At 39.6% G+C, this 24,846-nt stretch overlaps 1 protein-coding gene across 3 annotated transcripts in view; it reads right to left on the bottom strand.

The window, feature by feature from the left end:
• The window catches only part of CREBRF (CREB3 regulatory factor), a 68,134-nt gene that overhangs the window by 31,068 nt on the left and 12,220 nt on the right, over positions 1-24,846 (bottom strand). For 2 of the 3 annotated variants that reach the window (XM_067031887.1, XM_059061697.2), the window contains exons 2-4: positions 9,028-9,224; positions 7,188-7,313; positions 4,191-5,277 (exon numbers count right to left, since the gene is read on the bottom strand). In XM_067031887.1, coding sequence (XP_066887988.1) covers positions 4,191-5,277; positions 7,188-7,313; positions 9,028-9,036 — 1,222 coding nt within the window. In that variant the 5' untranslated portion in view covers positions 9,037-9,224. The remainder of the gene's footprint in view (positions 1-4,190; positions 5,278-7,187; positions 7,314-9,027; positions 9,225-24,846) is intronic. The other variant, XM_067031888.1, reaches the window with a different exon arrangement.

Raw genomic sequence — 24,846 nt, 5'->3', positions numbered from 1 at the left:
TCTGATTTTTGAAAATTCTGTTAGATAACATAAACTAATAATTTTTTGTTTACTTGTGTTAATGTATCACTTTAAATTAAAGGATTTTATCTTATTCCAGTTATCAACCTAGCTTTGGAAAAGGTGCAAGGGCTACATGCTTCCTCCAGAAATGGAATTTTTAAAAAGGCCTTTGCTCCATGAGGCCAAGCTAAAATTACTGGCTCACAGAGACTACCTAGTATGGCTGGGAACACCTCAACACAGGCAGCACCAACCAAAACACTCCCATCTTCCTATCAATGTCAAGAACTGGTGTCCCACATTTAAGTCTACCCCAGCCCAAAGTATAAGGGAAACATTTTCACATATAGCTTCCTTAGGCAACCCATCCCCTGATACTTTATTTGATATGCTCCCTCAGGTGGCCTAGATTTCTGGCAAAACACTGTCTCTCATTTAACGTACTCACGCATTTCACTCACAGATGTTTCATTTGAAGCTTCTAAGAACTGGGTAGGAAGAGGTTATTAACCCTATTTACACAAAGAAACATGCTCAATGGAGGGTTTAAGTGATTTGGCAGAGCTGGGACTGGCTCAGGCCCCATGACTCCAGCTCCAAATGGGCTTCCTGCTTTGCCTGTGTCTATCTAGTTAAATGGTCTAAACAGATTTTTTTTCCCCACATATATTCCACGTTAAATCCAAAGAGTCATTAGGATTTGGATTTCTTCTCTCCCACCCAAATTAATAACCAGTTTTATTTACTTACATATGTTCAGCATTTTCCCCAAAAAAGTACTTAAGGGTTATCAGTTTTCTTTGACCTAATATTTTAATATTTTCTAATAGCATACACCATGAACTCACAATAACACACACACACACACACACCATGGATTTGTTAAAGTCATCTGCCTTTCAATACAGAGACTACTGTGATCAAGTAGAATGCAGGAAAATTATATTCCCAGATCACTGGTTTTGCATTTAAGGTGATTAAATATTTCTCGAAGTGTGTTCCGAGGAACACTATTACTATAAAATATGTCTTCAATCCCAAATGAGTTCTGTGGTCAAATAAATTTTAGGAAACTCTTGTCCTGAATCTTTCTCTTGCCAAGTCACAGTACACATAAGATCAGAAGTCCGAAAAATCATGACAGTAAATAAACCCACTCGGGCTTCCCTGGTGGCGCAGTGGTTGAGAATCCGCCTGCCGATGCAGGGGACACGGGTTCGTGCCCCGGTCCAGGAAGATCCCACATACTGCGGAGCGGCTGGGCCCGTGAGCCGTGGCCGCTGAGCTTGTGCATCCGGAGCCTGTGCTCCGCAACGGGAGAGGCCACAACAGTGAGAGGCCCGCGTACCACAAAAAAAAAATAAAATAAAATAAACCCACTCAACTCTAAATTGAAGATAAGGATCATGTCTATTTTGTGCATCTCTGCATAGCCAAAAATCTAGTACACACAGTGCCTAACATAAAAATAGGCACCCCCCACACAATTTTTTTAAAATAAATCAATGATTTGTTTAATGTAACATTTCCCATGGAGTCTTTTCCATTTTTTTTTCATTTGATGGATCACCATATTGATCTAACTCATTCCTTCCTGACACAGTTACCAAAACGTAGTCAAAAAGGCCTAAAATTCTGATCACACATCTTTGGTTAGTGCAGATTACTGCCATTAAGCTGGTAATGTCAATCATGAAAATCCTTAGTAGGGATTACAAAATAAACTCTCATTCTGGGGGCCTAATTCTTAGCCTTACAACCATGTAATTCCATGACCCCAAACAGTTGTAGCCTGTCCACAGAATAGGCTCTATTAAAACTTGGGAGCAAGTCCAGAGTAGGGACTGAAACTCCATTTTACACCTTTCCTGGAGCTTTGTAGGCTCAGGCACTGTGGTAGCCAACTGCCAAGAAACAGCATCAAGGGAGCTAGTCATCACAAAAGGGCCTTTGTAAACTGCTGCAAATTAAACCAATCAACCCACTCTAAAACTAGCACTCTGAAGAAACTATAACTATCCCACTTTTCTGCTTCAAAGAATTTCTTCTTGCCTCTCACCAATAACTCACATTTGTATTCTTAAAGTCACTTGTTTAGCTCTTTATTGCAAGAAGAAGGGAAATTTTCATTAGCAAATGTGAATAAGCCCCCAAAATACCATAAAATATCATTGATTTGTGGATAAAAAGCATGTCATTTGTTGACATTTGTGAGAAGTGTCCAAGTAATACTAACCAAAGAGGTTTTACTTCAAGTCAACTGGAAGTGAGTGAATTAAATGCCATCCAAACATTTAGCATTGTTAAATAGTGCCAAGAAGAGGGCTTCACCCTGCCAAATGCCAGCTAACACATCTCTGTTTAAAGCACTGTTCGTTGCTTAACACCAACAAACTCACAAATCAGGGCTCTCCCCCACCACTCCCGACGAGAGTCAAAAGGCTGAGAAAATGGAAATGAGGGTCAACTTATCAAGTGGACCTTGATAGGGACCTACTCATCTCTCATCACATTTATCCACATGAAATCAAGTCAAAAGATCAAGGATGAACTTAAACTGGAATTAAAAGTCAAAGAAAAGCAGCAATTCCCTGGCAATTCAGTGGTTAGGACTCTATGCTCTCATGGTCCAGGCCCAGGTTCAATCCATGGTCAGGGAACTAAGATCCCACCAAAAAAAAAAAAAGTCAAAGAAAAGCAAAACTACCACCAGAAGTGGAATAAACAGTATAGTCCTTGCCTGCCTTGCTTGGTGATAGTGGGATTTAACAACTCCCTCAGATTTATATATTCCTTTTAGCACCAGCCGGTAAAGGCATTTTCTTCCCCACACTTTCCACTTCCTGGTTATCACCCTAGTTATCACTCCTTGTCTCAATCCTTACCCTCCCTCCTACCCTAATTCTAAATATGGGACTCAAAACAATAGGACTGACCTGTCAGGTTTTCACTCATGGAGAGCACTCTGGCCTCCCTATGGGAGGGAGCTATATAACTTACTGCGAACTGCAAAGACAATTTGAAACACCTCAAAGCAGATTTCATTAACTTGTTGAGAGAAAAGTTTTCCTGCTAAGTAGAAAAGACAATTGTTCTGTCTAGACTATACTGAGTGCTAAAGTAAACCAAAGAAAAGGCATAAACCCTTTTCCTCCACCTTTTCCTTACTGGAAAATCCACTCAAGTCAAACAACTTAATTGTATCAAATGCATAAATCTAAGCATTTGTGCAAAAGAAAGACTTCACTAAGAGGACAGTCTCTGGGCAATAATATGCTTCACTGGCTACAATATAGCTACTATGGCTGAAAAACCTTTCTGATAATTAAATACCAATATTTATACTGCCCGAAATTCCAACAATGAAAGGGCTCTCTTTGACAATTTATATTTTTCTTAATAACTTGGTCTTTTATGTAGAAGTTATAGTACCAACATTATTTTTGAAGAAAATAACTTTCGCTTAAATGTGAAGATCTTCACTTCCTTGTACATTTAACTGTGTGCCACTTGGCAACACCATTTTTATAAATAAACTGTACAAGCCAACAGTGGCAAGAGCCCAACCATGTACATGCTGAAGTGAACCAGTTCCCCACAGGTTTCACTTTCTTTCTCCCTTTTTTTTTATATGCACTGTATACAAATAGAGCAGAGACTCCTTCATGCTCATTAAACTATAGCATGTATTTTTCTTCAGTGGAAAAATACTGTGCAAATGAAAGATGCAGCAGACACAAAGAAAAAGCTCTCTTTTACATTATTCATTAAGTAGGCTTTGTTGGTTATTAGGGATGAGTAATATAAACCATCATTGCTTGGTTCACCATTCTAGGGACTCCAAACATACCTCAGTTATAACAGAGGGACACATGCAGAAATAGGAATATTTTTTAAACCAATCAATTTTGGTATCTTTGCACAGCTGCTCAAGAGAGTGACAAATCAGATCACTTAACATAAGATAAATTAAGAAGAAGCCCTCGAGGAATCAGCATATGAACTACACATGAGCAAGAGTGATTATTTTAGAGCTGTTTGAATAGATAAAAGCAATTATATATCCAAGTCAAGATACTAAGTCATTTAATCCCCAAACTAAGACAAAGAAAGCATCCACAGTAAAACTTTCTATTTCAAGAGAGTAGCAAAAAGTCAATTCAGTAAGCCTCCAAGCACTACAATACCTGGTTCAGAGAAAGTGTCACTGATGTCATCATCCTTGTCATCTTCATAATCCTCTTCCTCTTCTTCCTCTTCCTCGTTTTCAGAAAGTTCGTGTTCGCTGCCAAATCCTTCATCATGGTCCTCATCGTCAACATCTTCCTCGTCCTCCTCATCTTCTTCAGGACTGCATTTAGTTGGCTGTTCACCCAAGTTGTCAGAGACAAAAAGGGAATAATTGTGCTCTTCTTTTTTCTGGGATGAATCTGAGACCGATGTGCTGGCAGAAAGGCTGCTACTCTCTCCTGCTGCAATAGACACAGGCCCCTCCTGGGGCAGGGGACTGAGTAATAGTTCCTGGGCTTCTTTAAAAGGCAAAGCTGGAGTGGCATGGCCCTGCAGAGGCTCCGTCCCTTTTTTCTCTGGTCTTTTGGCTACGGCACCACAGTAGCAGGTGTTCTCCTTTGCTGCATCTGCATGAACCTGGCTCAATAGAGGCCGGCTCTGCTGCACTGGGTTGATCTTTACCTTTGCCTTTTTCACATAGTCTTTACATTCAACATGAAAGTTCACTTTTTCATTATGATACATGTTGGTCTTCACCATGATTTGTGTGCTTGAAGTGGGTTTACTTGCTTTTTGGACACAGTCTGACAAAGGGACCTCAGCCTGAAGAGTCTTAGAAGAACACACAGGAGCAGCTGCTCTACTTGCGATCTTTTTACCAGGGAATGATGAGGGCAAGGGATTTTGTTTGACACTGAAAAGTGAATCAGGGTAGTAAAGGGAATCAGAAACAGACTGAGAGTCCTCGCTATTAAGCTGGGCCAAAGTTGGAGTTTTACTTATGACCTCTTCATCTTGGTAAGGGCTAGAAAAGTCATCAAGACCCAAGTAATCCACTTCTTTTGTTCCCCAGATGTCACAGCTGGTTAGTTTGGTGTACTTCGTTAAGTCTTCACAGTATGTATCCCACTGTTCCCAGTTTGAGGTTAAAGCACCCTCATTATCCAGGACATCTGTGAAAGACTCCAGATTTTCAATGTCTTTGCAGTCCTCCAAAGAAAGGAAGTTGTCTCTAGGATTTTGCTGGTAGTTCATCTCTCTATCCTGAGAGAGGTTTAAAAAAAAAAATCACATACCGTAATTGAGGAAAGAATTATTTACCTCCATTCTCACTTTCATGTATCAAATTGATAAATCAGTACTCAACCTCTGGTCTGCTTTTACAATAAAGACTACTTACATGACACTCTACCATTCCATTTAATATCATTTCCTCAGGCAAGAAAAAAAAATAGGGAAAATATGTCCCCTGAGAAACTTAGGTATGGTTCAGGGCTCTTGAACTTCACTGTGAACACTCTTCCCCAAAAAAGGTTTACATTTCCTGATCTTTAACAAGCTTCAGTTATAAAGCAAATAACGAAGGCTTTACCTTCATCACAGAATATGTCTTCTTAAGTGAGAATTTAAACATAGAGGTAAAGAGCAATCCAAAGAGAGGTGCAACTCAGCCACAGAAAGATAAGATCTTTGGTAAGACCTTGTAACAACTCTTGGGCATGGGAAAGTACTTTAACTCCTCATGAGTATGATACTCCTCATGAGTAGAGAGATGATTTTTTAAATGTCAGTAAGACTATGCAGCCATTAAAAGGAATGCAGTTAAGCTCTAATGTACTAGGATAAAAGGCTACTTACCACGTTTTTATGTTAAAAAGAGTTAAGTTACAGACTACTGTATCAATGTCATCCAATTTAAAATATTCATATATTTATATATGCATAGAAAAACTCTGTTAGTGGTAATTATCTCTGGGGAGAAGGTTTGGTGGGTGGAGGCTCAGGAAGAAAATGAGGAAATTTTGTTTTCCAGTTTGTTTTTTGTTTTTGTTCTGTTTTGATTTCTCCATTTGTTTGTGGGGTTTTGGATTTTTTTTTTTTTTTTTTGGTTGCACGTATGTCTCTGTGTGTTTTAACACCTTTATTGAAGTACAGTTTACATACCACAAAATTCACCTCTATTAAGCATAAAACTCAATAATTTTTAGCAAATTAACGGATTTGTGTTAGTTTTCCAGTTTTTATATACCTCCGTGTTTCTTAAGTTGCATGTAATTCAAATTATTCTTAAAGTCTTTTTCTTAAGAATCTTAAGTGTCTATTTACCTCGAGAATAAATGATTAGTGTATTCAGACTTTGCTTGGAATTGCTACCTTTGTCTCACATTCTCTGTGTCATCTGCCTTGCTCAATGTTATCATTCCTAAATATCCCAGCTGAAAAGTCCTTTAGCAGTTAGGCATATTAAAAAGACAGCTTCTACCTTCATCATCAAAAACTAGACTTAAGGATATTTAGATAACCTTTCCTCTTACTATATTCAATGGGTTCATACACCCTTCTAAAATACCAGACTGGGGCTTCCCTGGCAGCACAGTGGTTCAGAATCCACCTGCCGATGCAGGGGTCACGGGTTCGTGCCCCGGTCTGGGAAGATCCCACATGCCGTGGAGCGGCTGGGCCCGTGAGCTATGGTCGCTGAGCCTGCGCATCCGGAGCCTGAGCTCCGCAACAGGAGAGGCCACAACAGTGAGAGGGCCGCATACCAAAAAAATAAAATAAAAATTTTAAAAAAATAATAAGGGGCTTCCCTGGTAGCACAGTGGTTGAGAGTTCGCCTGCCGATGCAGGGGACGCGAGTTCGTTCCCTGGTCCGGGAAGATCCCACATGCCGTGGAGCGGCTGGGCCCATGAGCCATGGCCGCTGAGCCTGGGCGTCCGGAGCCTGTGCCCCGCAACGGGAGAGGCCACAACAGTGAGAGGCCCGCGTACCGCCAAAAAAATAAAAAATAAAAAAATAATAAAAAAATAATAAAATACCAGACTGATAGTGACAAGAATAAAATTTGGCCTGATCACATTATTTTTTCTTTTCAGACATTTATAAATAAAAAAACAATACAACACCTTTGCCTCAAATAGATTAAAGCAGAATCCAAGAAAATGTTACTTACCAGTTCATACATGAAATCTGGATCTGAACTGTTTGCTAAGAGATCTGTGCTCATCAGAGTCTGTTCTGAAAAGGTGTGGCTTCGAAAGGCATCCCCAAAAGGTGGATCCATTCCGCTTACACTAGGCTACAACAGAGTGATTTTAATTTTAGAAAGTTAATGACTGCTTTGAGACCAGTTTACTAGTATGAATTTGATTTAACAGATTCATTGATCAGTTTATTATAAGCCCCACCCTCACACCTACTAAATAATTATCTTTAAAACAATTATGTATTTTTTCCTGCTTTTTAATTTTAGTACATTTAAAATGCAGAAGACCATTTGGGTATCTCTAGTCCAACAAATGCCTCCAGGAACGTGATGGAGACAGGATCAGCCAAATATCAAAAAATCTGCTGAGTGAAGCCAGTAACTGGGGCATGAACTCAGTAGCCTTAATCGTGATCCCTGAGAAGGGTATAATTTCTATGATAAATAAGAAAGGGAGAAAAAAAGACTTGGCACCCAGAGTTGATGCTCCTTCTTTTCTCTTTATCCCCCCTTTACCATTTCAAGGTCTAAACAAATCACTTCAGAGTGAAGTTTGGGCTAAGACTACTAAAGTGGCCCAAACAAGTCAAAGTCCTCACTTTGAAATCTAACTTGGATAAAGGAAGAAGATGGGAAAGAATACAAATTCCCTGTTTGCCTTTTTGTTGTTCTCTTGCAAGTTTCTGTCAAAACTTTTAAAATTATATTAGTCTACTTGCTTATATTTCTCTATTCATATACCTTCTACCTACCACAGACTGACTCCTTTTCACACACTCTTTCACCATGTTTTCCTTCATGGGTAGTTCCCATCCCATTCTTTTCTTTCTCTAATTTTCCACAAGCTTGTCAGGTTGCAAGCTCAAAATAAGTGTTTTACAGACCTAAATTCAAGTATTCAATAAATAGCGAATGAAACCTTGAATGGGAAAGAACACAAAATGGGTATCTGCAGTCCACTTGGTATAGTGGTTGGGGTGGAGGGAGGCAACTGGTCTTTTTACTATCAGCTAGCAAACCCCCTTTCTTTGCCTCTGCTGCCTGCCTCCAAATCACTTGACCATCTCGGCAAGTTGCTGATTTCCCATGCTCGAGGCACAGTTCTGCCTGGCCCCACATAAAGCCACCTCAGAGTCCCTGCCCTTTCATTATTTCTAGGCTTCTCCCCAGCATAAAAAGGGAAGGGATAAGACCTAACCACTGGAAGGGGAAGGGAAGAAGTTTGGATATGCAGAATAGGGACTAACAGGACTTCATTTATTGTTTCAGTGATTGCCTCAAACCAGAACCCAGCAACTCAAACTAGTTACCATGATATAAAGAGATAGAGTCATTCTCAGACATGTTTTGTGGGAGGTATAGGTATATATGTATATACGTGTGTGTGTGTGTGTGTGTGTGTGTGTGTGTGAGAAAAGAGAGAAAGGTTGAAGTCGCTCACCATTTCCTCCTAACTGAATTCAATGGGCATGAAGGGAAAGGAACAATTAGGAAACTAGAAGAAGATAGAGGGGATGGAAATGGGCGTTCTCTGGCAGATTAATTTTCAGGGGAGTTGGTTTAGCCCCCATAAAAGCCAGCACCTCTGCTACCTTCTAACCAACTTTTCCTTCACATTGTTCCCTGTGTCAACCTCATTAAATTTCAAAGCTATAGCAAAGGAAGGACATGTATTCAAAACCAGTTGAGATCAGAAGCAAAATGTCTTTAAAAGATAGCATAGCAAGTTGTGTTAAGATTCAGAGAACTTACTGAACCAACTGCAGTGGGAAAATATAAAACTTTGCACCTACTCTGTATGATTTACCTGAGGCATTTCCAAGCCCAGATCCTGTGAGTCCGATCCCAAACTTCTTTTTTTTCTCGTTTGTAAATTCCTTTCCAGCTTTACTTTTAATTTCAAGATCAAAGATAATTTTCACGATAAACAGTAGATTTCCCAGAACACTTTCAATTCAACTGCTTGGATCACTGTTGTTGTTGTTTTAATAATTCTGTGCAAATCTGTCAACAACACAAAGTAACTTCACTGAAAGCCACTAAAAACAAGTTGACCTTTCAAAAATAACATTAACAAAGAACACTTTAAAGGAATAAGTACTGTGATTGTACTATCAAGAATTTAGGCCATATTTTAGTACCAATTATTCTGAAATTCACCATCCCTCCCTTTATTTGTTTCTACAATAGGACTGGTCAATAAACAACTGGAACCATTAAAAAAAAAAAAAAACGCTGACAAAATTAACATAGGCCCGGGACTTCCCTGACAGTCCAGTGGTTAAGACTCCATGCTTCCAATGCAGGAGGCGCAGGTTCGATTCTCTGGTTGGGGAACTAAGATCCCACATGCCCCGTGGCACGGCCAAAAGGAAAAAAGAAAATTATTAACATAGGCCCATCATTCCTGTGATCTAAAAATGTATTTTACTTAATGTTAAAATAAACCTCCCGGGCTTCCCTGGTGGCGCAGTGGTTGACAGTCCGCCTGCCGATGCAGGGGACATGAGTTCGTGCCCCGGTCCGGGAAGATCCCACATGCTGCGGAGCGGCTGGGCCCTTGAGCCATGGCCGCTGAGCCTGCACGTCCGGAGCCTGTGCTCCGCAACGGGAGAGGCCACAGCAGTGAGAGGCCCGCGTACCGCAAAAATAAATAAATAAATAAATAAATAAATAAATAAATAAATAAATAAATAAATAAACCTCCCATTCTCTTCATGTTTTGTATGAGAAAACATAATGTCTCAGCATTTCCATCTACTGTATAATCATTACTGCTAAGTGAACCTACATTTTATACCTCTCATAAATCTACAAGAGCAATGAAAATGCATCACCAATAACAGAATTTAATATATCCTCTACATTACATAAAATCATGTTCATAATGGTATATGCAACATTATTCTTTGAGTTATAAGTGAAAGCTGTCCTTGAAGTAAGAATTATTCCAGCTCTGAACGTGTATGTTGAGAGGGGAAACAGGGATAAGGACTACTTTGCAGAGTGGTTTCAAGGGTTAAATTAAATGACTGCAAGTCACCTGGCACGGGGTCTTGACTGTGGTAGAAACTGACAGGTTACTTCCCCTTTCCTTCCTCTGTGAAGGCTTTAATCAAGAACTAAACAGCTATACCCACTACATCATCTCTTCCTAGATGAGGGGTCTTCAAAGTGTGATCCCAGGACCAGCAGCATCAGCATCAACCTGGAAATCTGTTACTAATGCAATTCTTGGGCTCCAGCCCAGACCTACTAAAGCAGAAATTCTGAGAGTAGGACCCAGCAATGTGTTTTAACAAGCCCTCAGGGTGATTCTGCTTCTCTAAAATCTGAGAACCTCTGCTTTAAACTGAACTCCTTGTTCTTATTCATTCTAGATGCAGTATCATTTCTTAGACTGATGTAAAGAGCCAATTTAAGCTAGGCTGCCCTCTGTAGTTAACACATTCTCTGGCCTAAAGCTTTAGAGTGATACATTACATCAATTTCAGAGACCTCTTGCTGAACAAATAAGAGATAGTCAACAAGGATGCAATAACTGTTCTACTCAATTAGATTAATAAATTGACTATCATCTGCATTTCCTAGATCTTTGCTGGGTTTTTCCCACTAGTGGGCTGTCATTCTCAGTGCACTGTTCTAGCCTAGGAAACACCCTCAAGTGCCCAACCTGGGCCCAGAAACAGAATTAACTATGGGTCTCAATCCAGTGCTACAGTTTAAATGGACTGATGCCTGCCCAAAGGCTAGTTCTGGCCCAATTCCTCCTTGGATATACTGCTGACACGTACTCTCGGTCCTAACTCTTCCCATGATTCCTGTGAGAAACAAGGTCAGTTGCCTTTTTCAGACCTATTACTTAGACCTCCCCCCAAAACCAAATTATGCAAGTGATTCATTCAACAAAGTGGACTAGTATAATCCTGGTCTATAACCTTGGATCTGGCAGAAAAATCTGATACTCTCTAAAACCTGAAACTTATCCTTTCTAGCAACAGGGCTGAAGAATCAAGAAGAGATTGAGTTCTCTTCAACATGTATATTTTGGCATATATTTATTGGCAACCACTATAGACACCATGTACCAACAGCTTAGTTTATCGGGAAAACACTGGACAAAAAAAGGGCTAAGTTCTAGTCACTGCTGTCACTTGCAAACTCTATAATATTGGGTAGGTCAATCTTTCTAAGACTCATTTTTCTCATCTATATAAAGAAAATAATATTACTCCTAGCTACCAAATTTTCTAAGCCATAAAACTTCCATACAAATACAAATATTTATGTAAAACGTTATTTTAAACACTTGGCATTGAAACAAATTTGTCAATGCAGTTAGCAAAAAGATGACTTGTTTGGAAGACAAGAGACCTGGATTCCAGTTTTGATTCCATAATTTAAACTAAATAGGAGAGTGGCCAAGATGGCGGAGTAGAAGGACCTTAAGCTCATCAACTCTCACAAGCACACCAAAATCACAACAATCTGCAGAACAATCATTGTTGAAAAAGACTGAAACCTACCAGAAAAGATCCTCTACAGCTAAAGACATAAAGACAGAACCATGAGACTGGCAGGAGGCATGGACTTACAATATAATCAAATCCCATATCCCCCAGGTAGGTGAACCCCAAACTGGAGAATAATTATGTTATAGAGGTTTCCCCACAGGAGCAAGAGTTCTCAGCCCCATATCAGGGCCCCCAGCCTGGGGGTCTGGCAACAGGAAGAGGAGCCCCTAGAGCATTTAGCTTTGAGGGCCAGTGAGGCTTGATTGCAGAAGCTCCACAGGATTGGAGGAAATAAGACTTCATTCTTAAAGGGTGCACACAAAAACTCACGCACACCAGGACCAAAGACAAAAGCAGTAATTTCACAGGAGCCTGGGCCAGACCTACCTGTTGGTCTTGCAGGGTCTCCTGGGAAGGTGGGGGGCAGCTGTGGCCCACCCTGGGGACACAGACACTGGTGGCAGATACATGGGGGAGGCTGATATATTGGCACCAAGACCTGGTCGCACCCAACAGCCTGTAGGCTCCAGTGCTGGGATACCTCAGGTCAAGCAACAAACTGGGTGTGGACACAGCCCCACCTGTCAGCAGATAGGTTGCCTAAAAACTTCCTATCCACAGCTGGCTCTAAACACAGCCCTAAACATGGCCCTGCCCACCAGAAAACCAAGACCCAGTTCCACCTACCAGGAGGCAGGCATGGGCCCCTCCCACCAGGAAGCCTGCACAAGCCCCTGGACCAACCTCACCCACCAGGGAAACAAACAAAATTAAAGAATACAATAACTGAAATGAAAAACACACTAAAAGGAACCAACAGTAGACTAAATGAAGGAGAAGAATGGATCTGTGAGCTGGAATACAGAGTAGTGGAAATCACTGCTGCCAAACCAAAAAAAGAAAAAAAGAATGAAAAGAAATGAGGACAGTTTAAGACCTCTGGGACAACGTCAAGCATGCTAATATTCACATTATAGAGGTCCCAGGAGGAGAAGAGAGAGAGAAAGGACCTGAGAAAATATTTCAAGAGATAATAGCTGAAAACTTCCCTAACCTGGGAAAGGAAATAGTCGCCCAAGTCCAGGAAGTGCAGAGTCCCATACAGAATTAACCCACAGGGGAATACACCATGACACACTGTAATCAAAAGGACAAAAATTAAATATAAAGAGAGAATATTAAAAGCAACAGGGGAAAAGCAACAAATAACAAACAGGAGAACTCCCATAAGGCTATCAGCTGATTTTTCAGCAGAAACTCTGCAGGCCAGAAGGGAGTGGCACAATACTTAAAGTGATGAAAGAGAAAAACCTACAACCAAGAATACTCTACCTAGCAAGGCTCTCTTTCAATTTTGATAGAGAAGTCAAAAGCTTTACAGATAAGCAAAAGCTAAAAGATTTCAGCACCACCAAACCAGCTTTACAACAAATGCTAAAGGGACTGCTCTAGGTGGAAAAGAAAAGGCCACAACTAGAAACAAGAAAATTACAAAATAAAAAATCTCACTGGGAAAGGCAAACATACAATAAAAGTAGGAAATCATCCACACACAAAGCTAGTAGGGAGGTTAAAAGATAAAAGTAGTAAAATCTGGACTTCCCTAGTGGTGCAGTGGTTAAGAATCCACCTGCCAATGCAGGGGACACAGGTTCGAGCCCTGGTCCAGGAAGATCCCATGTGCCACAGAGCAACTAAGCCCGTGCGCCACAACTACTGAAGCCTGTGCACCTAGAGCCCATGCTCTGCAACAAGAGAAGCCACCGCAGTGAGAAGGCTGTGCACCACAACGAAGAGTAGCCCCTGCTCGCCACAACTACAGAAAGCCCATAAACAGCAACAAAGATCCAATGCAATAGTTCTGGAAGTTTCAGCCACAGCAATCAGAGAAGAAAAAGAAATAAAAGGGATCCAAATCAGAAAAGAAGAATAAAGCTGTCATTGTTTGCAGATGACATGACACTATACATAGAGAATCCTAAGGATGCTACCAGAAAACTACTAGAGCTAATCAATGAATTTGGTAAAGTAGCAGGATATAAAATTAATGCACAGAAATCTCTGGCATTCTCATATACTAATGATGAAAAATCTGAGAGTGAAATTAAGAAAACACTCCCATTTACCACTGCAACAAAAAGAATAAAATATCTAGGAATAAACCTACCTAAGGAGACAAAAGACCCATATGCAGAAAATTATAAGACACTAATGAAAAAAGTTAAAGATGATACAAATAGATGGAGATATACCATGTTCTTGGATTGGAAGAATCAACATTGTGAAAATGACTCTACTACCCAAAGCTATCTACAGATTCAATGCAATCCCTATCAAACTACCACTGGCATTTTTTACAGAACTAGAACAAAAAATTTCACAATTTGTATGGAAACACAAAAGACCCCGAATAGCCAAAGCAATCTTGAGAAAGAAAAATGGAGCTGGAGCAATCAGGCTCCCTGACTTCAGACTATACTACAAAGCTACAGTCATCAAGACAGTATGGTACTGGCACAAAAACAGAAATATAGATCAATGGAACAGGATAGAAAGCCCAGGGATAAACCCATGCACATATAATCACCTTATCTTTGATAAAGGAGGCAAGAATATACAGTGGAGAAAAGACAGCCTCTTCAATAAGTGGTGCTGGGAAAACTGGACAGCTACATGTAAAAGTATGAGATTAGAACACTCCCTAACACCACACACAAAAATAAACTCAAAATGGGTTAAAGACCTAAATGCAAGGCCAGACACTATCAAACTCTTAGAGGAAACCATAGGCAGAACACTCTATGACATAAATCACAGCAAGTTCCTTTTTGACCCACCGCCTAGAGAAATGGAAATAAAAACAAAAATAAACAAATAGGACCTAATGAAACTTAAAAGCTTTTGCACAGCAAAGGATACCATAAACAAGACCAAAAGACAATCCTCAGAATGGGAGAAAATAGTTGAAAATGAAGCAACTAACAAAGGATTAATCTCCAAAATTTATAAGCAACTCATGCAGCTCAATAACAAAAAAAACAAACAACCCAATCCAAAAATGGGCAGAAGACCTAAACAGGCATTTCTCCAAAGAAGATATACAATATACAGATTGCCAACAAACACATGAAAGAATGCTCAACATCATTAATCATTAGAGTGGGAATTAATCATTAGTGCTGGTGGGAATGTAAATTGATACAGCCACTATGGAGAACAGTATGGAGGTTCCTTAAAAAACTAGAAATAGAACTACCATAGGACCCAGCAATCCCACTACTGGGCATATACCATGAGAAAACCATAATTCAAAAAGAGTCATGTACCACAATGTTCACTGCAGCTCTATTTACAATAGCCAGGACATGGAAGCAACCTAAGTGTCCATCAACAGATGAATGGATAAAGAAGATGTGGCACATATATACAATGGAATATTACTCAGCCATAAAAAGAAATGAAACTGAGTTATTTGTAGTGAGGTGGATGGACCTGGATTCTGTCATACAGAGTGAAGTAAGTCAGAAGAAGAAAAACAAATACCGTACGCTAACACATATATATGGAATCTAAGAAAAAATATGTCATGAAGACACTAGGGGTAGGACGGGAATAAAACACAGACCTACTAGAGCATGGACTTGAGGATATGGGGAGGGGGAAGGGTAAGCTGTGACGAAGTGAGAGAGTGGCATGGACATATATACACTACCAAACGTAGGGTGGATAGCTAGTGGGAAGCAGCCGCATGGCACAGGGAGATCAGCTAGGTGGTTTGTGCCCACCTAGAGGGGTAGGATAGGGAGGGTGGGAGGGAGGGAGATGCAAGAGAGAAGAGATATGGGAACATATGTATATGTATAACTGATTCACTTTGTTGTAAAGCAGAAACTAACACACCAGTGTAAAGCAATTATACTCCAATAAAGATGTTTAAAAAAAAAAGACCCAATGCAGCCAAAAATAAATAAATAAATTTTTTTTAAGTAGTAAAATCATTTGTATCCAACAATAAGCAGTTAAGGGATACACAAAACAATTAGATGTAAAATAGAAAATCAAAAACAGTAATCATCAGAGGAGGAGAATACAAATTCAGGGTATCTAAAATGCGTTTGAAATTAAGAGATCAGCAACTAAAATAAACACGTATAAATATAGACTCCTATAAAAAAAAACTTCATGGTAACCGCAAAACAAAAACGCATAATAGATATACACGCAAAACAGAAAAAGAAATCCAAACATAACACTAAAGTTAGTCACCAAATCACAACAAGAAAACAAAGAATGGGTGGGGAAATCTACAAAAACAAATCCAAAACAATTAACAAAATGGCAATAGGAACGTACATATCGATAATTATCTTAAATGTAAATGAACTAAATGCTCCAACCAAAAGACACATACTGGCTGAATGGATACAAAAACAAGACCCATATATTTGCTGCCTACAAGAGACTCACTTCATATCTAGAGACACATACAGACTGAAAGTGAGGGGACAGAAAAAGGTATTCCACGCTAATGGAAATCAAAAGAAAGCCAAAATTGCAATACTTACATCTGGCAAAATAGACTTTAAAATAAAGACTGTTATAAGAGACAAAGATGGACACTACATAATGATCAAAGGATCAATCCAAGAATATACAACAATTGTAAATATATATGCACCCTACATAGGAGCACCTCAATATTTAAGGCAAATGTTAACAGACATAAAAGAAGAAATTGACAGTAAAAAAACAGTGGGGGACTTTAACATCCCACTTACATCAATGGATAGATCATCCAGACAGAAAAGCAATAAGGAAACACAGGCCTTAAATGGCACATCAGACCAGATGGACTTAGTTGATATTTATAGGGCATTCCATCCAAAAGCATCAGGATACACATTCTTCTCAAGTGCACATAGAACATTCTCCAGGACAGATCACACGCTGGGCAACAAGGCAAGCCTCTGTAAATTTAAGAAAACTGAAACTGTATCAAGCATCTTTTCTGACCACGACACTACGAGGCCAGAAATCAACTACATGAAAAAAACTGCAAAAAACACAAACATGTGGAGGTTAAACAATTCACTACTAAACAACCAATGGATCACTGAAGAAACCAAAGAGGAAATAAAAATATACCTAGAGACAAATGAAAATGAAAACATAACAATCCAAAACATATGAGATGCAGCAAAAGTAATACTAAGAGGGAAGTTTATAGCAATAAAGTTTACCTCAGGAAACAAGAAAAATCTCAAATAAACAACCTAACTTTATGTCTAAAGCAACTAGAGAAGAACAAACAAAACCCAAACTTGGTAGAAGGAAAGAACTCATAAAGATCAGAAGAAGAAATAAATGAAATAGAGATTTAAAAAAACAATAGAAAAGACCAACAAACTAAAAGCTGGTTCTTTGGCAACATGAACAAAATTGATAAACCTTTGCCCAGACTCAGCAAGAAAAAAGAGAGGGACTTCCCTGAAAGCGCAGTGGTTAAAAATCCACCTGCCAACTCAGGGGACATGGGTTCAAGCTCTGGTCTGGGAAGATCCCACATGCTGTGGAGCACCTAAGCCCGTGCACCACAACTACTGAGCCTGTGCTCCAGAGCCCGTGAGCCACAACTACTGAGCCCATGTGTCATAACTACTGAAGCCTGCACACCTAGACCCCATGCTCCACAACAAGAGAAGCTACCACACTGAGAAGTCTGCACACTGCAACGAAGAGTAGCCCCTGCCCGAGGCAACTAGAGCAAGTCCGCACGCAGCAACAAAGACCCAAAGCAACCATAAATTAATTAATTTTTAAAAAGAAAAAGAAAAAGAAAAAAAGGGAGAGGGCCCAAATCAATAAAATCAGAAATGAAAAAGGAAAAGTTACAACCAACACCACAGAAATACAAAGGATCATAAGAGACGACTATGAGCAACTGTACACCAATAGAATGGACAACCTAAAAGAAATATACAAATTCTTAGAAAGGTACAATTTCCCAAAACTGAACCAGGCAGAAATAGAAAATACGAACTGAACTTGAATCACTAGTTTAAAAACTCCCAACCAGTACTGAACTTGAATCACTACTTTAAAAACTCCCAACAAGCAAAAGTCCAGGACCAGATGGCTTCACAGGCAAATTCTACCAAACATTAAGAGAAGAGTTAACACTTACCCTCCTGAAACTATTCCAAAAAATTGCAGAGGAAGGAACACTTCCAAACTCATTCTATGAGGCCACTACTACCCTGATACCAAAACCAGACAAAGATATCACAAAAAAAATTACAGGCCAGTATCACCAATGAACATAGATGCAAAAATCCTCAACAAAATAGTAGCAAACTAAGTCCAACAATACATTAAAAGGATCATACACCATGATCAATGGGACTTATCCCAGGGATGCAAGGATTTTTCAATATCCACAAATTAATTCAGTGTGATACACCACATTAACAAACTGAATAAAAACTATATGATCATCTCACTAGATGCAGAAAAAGCTATTGATAAAATTCAACATCCATTTATGATAAGAACTCTTCAGAAAGTGGGCATAGTGGGAACACACCTCAACATAATAAAGGCCATATATGACAAACCCACATCTAACATCATACTCAATGGTGAAAAGTTGAAAGAATTTCCTCTAAGATCAGGAATAAGACAAGGATGCTCACCCTTACCACTTTTTTTTTTTTTTTGTGGTACGCGGGCCTCTCACTGTTGTGGCCTCTCCCATTGTGGAGCACAGGCTCCGGACGCGCAGGCTCAGTGGCCATGGCTCACGGGCCCAGCCGCTCCGCGGCACGTGGGATCCTCCCAGACCGGGGCACGAACCCGTGTCCCCTGCATCGGCAGGCGGACTCTCAACCACTGCGCCACCAGGGAAGCCCATCACCCTTACCACTTTTATTCAACATAGTTTTGGAAGCCCTAGCCACAGTAATGAGGAAGAAAAAAAAAAGAAAAGAAATAAAAGGAATCCAAATTGGAAAAGAAGTAAAACTTTCACTGTCTGCAGATGACATGAAGATGATATGCAGATACATAGAAAATCCTAAAGATGCTACCAGAAAACTACTACAGCTCATCAGTGAATTTGGTAAAGTTGCTGGATACAAAATTAATATACAGAAATCTGTTGCATTTCTATATACTAACAAAGAAAGAGAAATTAAGGAAACAATCCCATTTACCATCACATCAAAAAGAATAAAATACCTAGGAATAAACCTACCCAAGGAGGCAAAAGACCTGTACTCCAAAAACTATAAGACACTGATGAAAGAAATTGAAGATGATACAAAGAGATGAAAACATATACAGTGTTCTTGTATTGGAAGCATCAGTTTGTTAAAATGACCATAGTACCTAAGCAATCTACAGAATTCAATGCAGTCCCTATCAAATTACCAATGGCATTTTTCACAGAACTGGAACAAATGTTGTTTTAATTTGTATGGACACAGAGAAGACCCCAAATAGCCAAGACAATCTTGAGAAAGCAGAATGGAGCTGGAGGAATCATGCTCCCTGACTTCACACTATACTACAAAGCTACAGTAATCAAACAGTATGGTACTCACAAAAAACCAGATACATAGATCAATGGAACAGGACAGAAAGCCCAGAAATGGCTTATGGTCAATTAATCCATGACAAAGGAGGCAAGAATATACAATGGAGAAAAGACAGTCTCGTCAATAAGTGGTGCTGGGAAAACTGGACAGCTACATGTAAAAGAATGGAATTAGAACATTCTCTAACACCATGCACAAAAATAAACTCAAAATGGATTAAGGACCTAAATGTATGACTGGATACTATAACACCCCTAGAGGAAAACATAGGCAGAACACTGTTTGACATAAATTGCAGTGATATTTTTTTGGATCTGTCTCCTAGAGTAATGGAAATGAAAACAAAAATAAACGAATGGGACCTAATTAAATTTAGAAGCTTTTGCACAGCAAAGGAAAACCATAAACAAAACGAAAAGACAACCTATGAACTGGAAGAAAATATTTGCAAATGATGCCATCAACAAAGGATTAATTTCCAAAATATACAAACAGCTCATACAACTTAATATCCAAAAAACAAACAACCCAGTGAAAAAATAGGCAGAAGATCTAAACAGACATTTCTCCAAAGAAGACAAATGGCCAAGAGGCACATGAAAAGATGCTCCATATCACTGATTATTAGAGAAATGCATTCTAAAACTACAATAAGGTGTTAACCTCACACCAGTCAGAATGACTATCATTAAAAAGTCTACAAATAATAAATGCTGGAGAGAGTGTGGAGAAAAAGGAACACTCCTACACTGTTGGTGGGAGTGTAAATAGGTGCAACCACTATGGAGAACAGCATGGAGGTTCCTTAAAAAACTAAAAATAGAATTACTATATGATCCAGAATCCCACTCCTGGGCATGTATCTGGAGAAGACTCTAATTTGAAAAGATACATGCACCCCAATGTCCACTGAGCACTATTTACAGTAGCCAAGACATGAAGGCAACCTAAATGTCCACTGACAGAGGAATGGATAAAGATGTGGGGTGTGTGTGTGTGTGTGTGTGTGTATGTATACACACACACACACACACACACACACACACACACACACACACACACACACACTGGAATAGTACTCAGCCATAAAAAAGAATGAAATAGGGCTTCCCTGGTGGTGCAGTGGTTGTCCCCCTGCCGATGCAGGGGACACGGGTTCATGCCCCTGTCCGGGAAGCTCCCACATGCTGCAGAGCGGCTAGGCCTGTGAGCCATGGCCGCTGAGCCTGCGCGTCCAGAGCCTGTGCTCTGCAACGGGAGAGGCCACAACAGTGAGAGGCCCGCGTACAGCAAAAAAAAAAAAAAAAAAAAGAATGAAATAATGCCATTTGCAGCATCATGGATGAACCTAGAGATTATCATATTAAGTGAAGTAAGTCAGACAGAGAAAGAAAAATACCATATGATAATCACTTATTTGTGGAATCTAAAAAAATGACACAAATGAACTTATTTACAAAACAGAAATAAACTCAGACAGAAAACAAACTTATGGTCATGAAAGGGGATAGCAGGGGGTGGGGGAGATGAATTAGGAGTTTGTGATTAACATTTACACTATTACATATAAAGGAGATAACCAACAAGGACCTACTGTATAGCACAGGGAACGATGCTCAATATCTTGTAATAACCTATAAGGGAAAAGAATCTGAAAAAGAATATTATATATACATGTATAACTGAATCACTTTGCTGTACACTTGAAACTAACACAACATTGTAGATTAACTATACTTGAATTTAAAAAAACAAAAAACACTAAATGGCCTTATGAATTAGAGCAAGTTAGTTAAATGTATGCTTTAGCTCCCAGACTGAGGAATTACAATTATTATCCCTTAACTATGTAATAGAGGTGTTATGAGAAATGAATGAGATATTAAATTAGGATGTAGCAATGAACTAAATCTGAAAGGTGATTATTATCAATAGGTATATTTTGCCAACACATTCTTTTCTCCCACAGCTATTCCAGCTCAACAACTCAACATCTGTGATAGCTGTTGGCAACAAAGCTGTATATTTTAAAGACACCAATTCCCAAAAAGAGGGTATCCACCATATAGAAGGTTGAGCTCGTTCTCCTGTGATAAAGGTCCTTAGTTGCTTCTCCTAGTCTCTTAGGTGGCAGCAAACAGGATGCGGGAGGGCCAATTCTACCCCAAGCAGTAGAAACTCTTTTCAGTGATAAACTCTCCCAGTCTCTAAAACTAATGACTAAAGGTCACAACACCAACTATCCTCATCCCCAACATTTTGCACCCATTTTCCAGAAACGCTTGGTACTGTTCCAAACATTTATTGTGAAACAACCAAGAAGAGCAAAATTCCCCACCCAAAAGTGGAAGGGAAAAAGAAGAATAAGGACTTTTACAGCAGTTACCATTACACAGAATCTTCCATAATGACACACTGCTCCAAAACTACCTCCTAGGGCTTCCCTGGAAGTGCAGTGGTTAAGAATCCGCCTGCCAATGCAGGGCACATGGGTTCGAGCCCTGCTCCGGGAAGATCCCACATGCCGAGGAGCAACTAAGCCCGTGTGCCACAGCTGCTGAGCTTGCGCTCTAGAGCCAGCATGGCACAACTACTGAAGCCCGCACGCCTAGAGCCCGTGCTCCACAACAGGAGAAGCCACTGCAATGAGAAGCCCATCACTGCAATGAAGAGTAGCCCCTGCTCACTGCAACCAGAGAAAGCCCACGTGCAGCAATGAAGACCAAATACAGTCAAAAATAAATAAATAAAATAAATAAATTTATTAAAACAAACAAACAAACAAAAACTACCTCCTCAGGGAGCCATATACAAAAGGCACATTAATACTTAGATGGCCAAGTGACACTGAGGAGGAAGGTATAACAACATGCTTTCTGGGGATGCCTTCACACTTCTGTGGGCTCAAGAATATCCATATTTTATTCAGTTTTCGATATTAAAGTACATAAAAAGTTAATGATATAATTTCCCAATGTGTGACCTGAGTTATATTTGTCCCTAGGAATGTTAAATGGTTACTCAACAAAAGGGTTGTGAGGTTAGGAAAACACCACATTAACCAAACAGTTATACTGCCTTTATGCAGAATTTCTTGGAAACTTTAAGATGCTAGGTGCTAACGTGCATTATAAATCCCCAATAGGTGAACAGAGCAGATCTCATTTCTCAAACTTATTTGATCAAAAAATCCTCCACCCTGCCCTCAAGCTGACCTCAAGGACTGGTAGTTATTCCAAAAAAACAAAAACCCAACAATGACAACTAGGGGAAAGGCTAAATTAATTCCCCTAGTTACTACTTTCTTATTCACAGCTCTGGCTCACCAGTCCCAATACAGTTTTGAGAGCCTTTCAAGGGAGAGAAGACTGTGGTCCATCAGAAACAATATTTACCAATAGATTTTCTGTACCTGGGCTCATTCAAAACTATTCAACAACAGCTCCTAGGGGCAGGAAGACACTGCAGTAACAGAGAACTACCTCTAAAGCAATGAGATGGGGCAAATGATTTATTTATGAGCAGCTATGGTACCACCTGAAGAGAGCCACAGCTTTAATCTCTTTCATAGCCCTTTCTACCAGGTCGTACCCTACGTTTTTTTGGTTCTCCATTTGAAAATATGTTGAGGCTTACTATGTACATTAGGCAAGGCAAAAGGTCAAGTAAAATGATAGGAAAGGTCAAAGGACTTCTTACAAAGGTTCATCCCCAGGACCACTCACAACACTAATCCAAACTTTAAAAGCCAAATCCAAGAGTTGACTGGTGTGGCCCAGCTCACACATATCCAAGGGCTCCTAGATTGTGCCCCTTCCAAATCTGAGGGTTTCAGCTGATCCCTAAGAGTCCACATATTTTACAAAAAAAAAAAAAGGTTGACATCAAGAAAAATATAAACCCCTTTATAAATAAAAATGTCTATGAATAAGCAGATACTGCATATGATCGCTAGAATCCCTGCAGCTCCTCTTTTATATGTCACTGCCTTAGGCTACTGCTCCCTTTTACTATCTTGAGGGAACTGGTTCCCACAATAGTAAGGAGCACTTCTGAATCATCAGGGTAGATGTTAAAAATTTTTGACATACCCATCAGGATGGCTATCATCCAAATGAGAGAAAAAAATAAGTGTTGGTGAGGATATGGAAAAATCTGAAACCTTATGCATTGCTGGTGGGAATGTAAAACAATACAGCTGAGAAACAGTTTAGTAGTTCCTCAAAAAGTTAAACATAGAATTACTATATGATGTAGCAATTCCACTTCTGGATATATACCCGAAGGAATCGAAAGCAGGAACTCAAACAGATATGTGTACACCCATGTTCAGAGCAGCATTATTCACAATAGCCAAAAGGTGGAAACAACCCTAGTGGTCATTGACAGATGAAAAGATAAACAAAATGTGGTATATACACACATTGGAACATTATCCAGTAATAAAAAGGAATGAAATTCTGATACATGCTACAACATGGATGAACCTTGAAAACATTATGCTAAATGAAATAAATCAGATAGAAAAGACAAATAATATACAATTCCACTTATATGAAGTACCAGAATAGGCAAATTCATGGAGACAGAAAGAGAAGAGAGGTTACCAGAGGCTGGGAGAGCATAGTTTCTGTTTGGGGTGATGAAAATATTCTGGATATTTCAGAACAGTGGTGATGGTTATACAAAACTGTCAGTGCACTTAATGCCACTGAATTGTACACAATATGGTTTAAATGGCAAATTTTATGTTTATTTTACCACAAGAAAAATTTTTATTATTATTATTTTTTTTTGGCTACACCGTGCATGGCTTGCAGGATCTTTGTTTTTGTTCCCTGACCAGGAATTGAACCCGTGCCCCCTGCAGTGGAAGCACAGAGTCCTAACCACTGGACCACCAAGGAATTCACCACAAGGAAATTAAAAAAAGAAAAATGTTTGTGGTAAGACAGGCCAACACATTTATACTGTTATATATCATGGTTTATTTTGATCTTTTCTAAACTCTGCTAGTTCACGTTCATCATTTCTTTCAGGTGGCAGAGTTCTTGGGTTCTCTCTCTGTAGGTGGTAATTGTCCTGACCCCTAATTTAAATCAGTCATTTCTCCTGAGATTTAATCCCCAAGATGAAAGAAAGGGAAGAGGGGGAGGGAAGGAGGAAGGACCCCCACACACTCCATCCAAACTGCTATACTTCAAATGTCCCACTCAACAATTCCTTTCCTTTTGAAAACTACTTAGCAAGAGTTGAACAAAACAAACCTTCAGATGTTTACTAAATCAAGCCACTACCTGTTTCATGGTACAGTAGAAATCAGAGATCCCCAATCTCCAAACCACTGAGGAGGAAGAGGCTGACTATGCAAGGAACGCATTGAAGAAAAGGCGGGGGCTGCGTTCTCCCTTCATCATGTAATATAAATCCTGTGAACATGACTGCAGACAAATTGCTACTCTCTGCCCTTCAACAGCAGTTCTCTAGACTCCAAAATTTGAAAAACAAGTAAATTTC

The sequence above is a fragment of the Kogia breviceps genome, chromosome 4 (genome assembly GCF_026419965.1).
Source record: "Kogia breviceps isolate mKogBre1 chromosome 4, mKogBre1 haplotype 1, whole genome shotgun sequence".
NCBI classification, from domain to species: domain Eukaryota; kingdom Metazoa; phylum Chordata; class Mammalia; order Artiodactyla; family Physeteridae; genus Kogia; species Kogia breviceps.
This window is presented reverse-complemented; position numbering and strand designations above follow the sequence as displayed.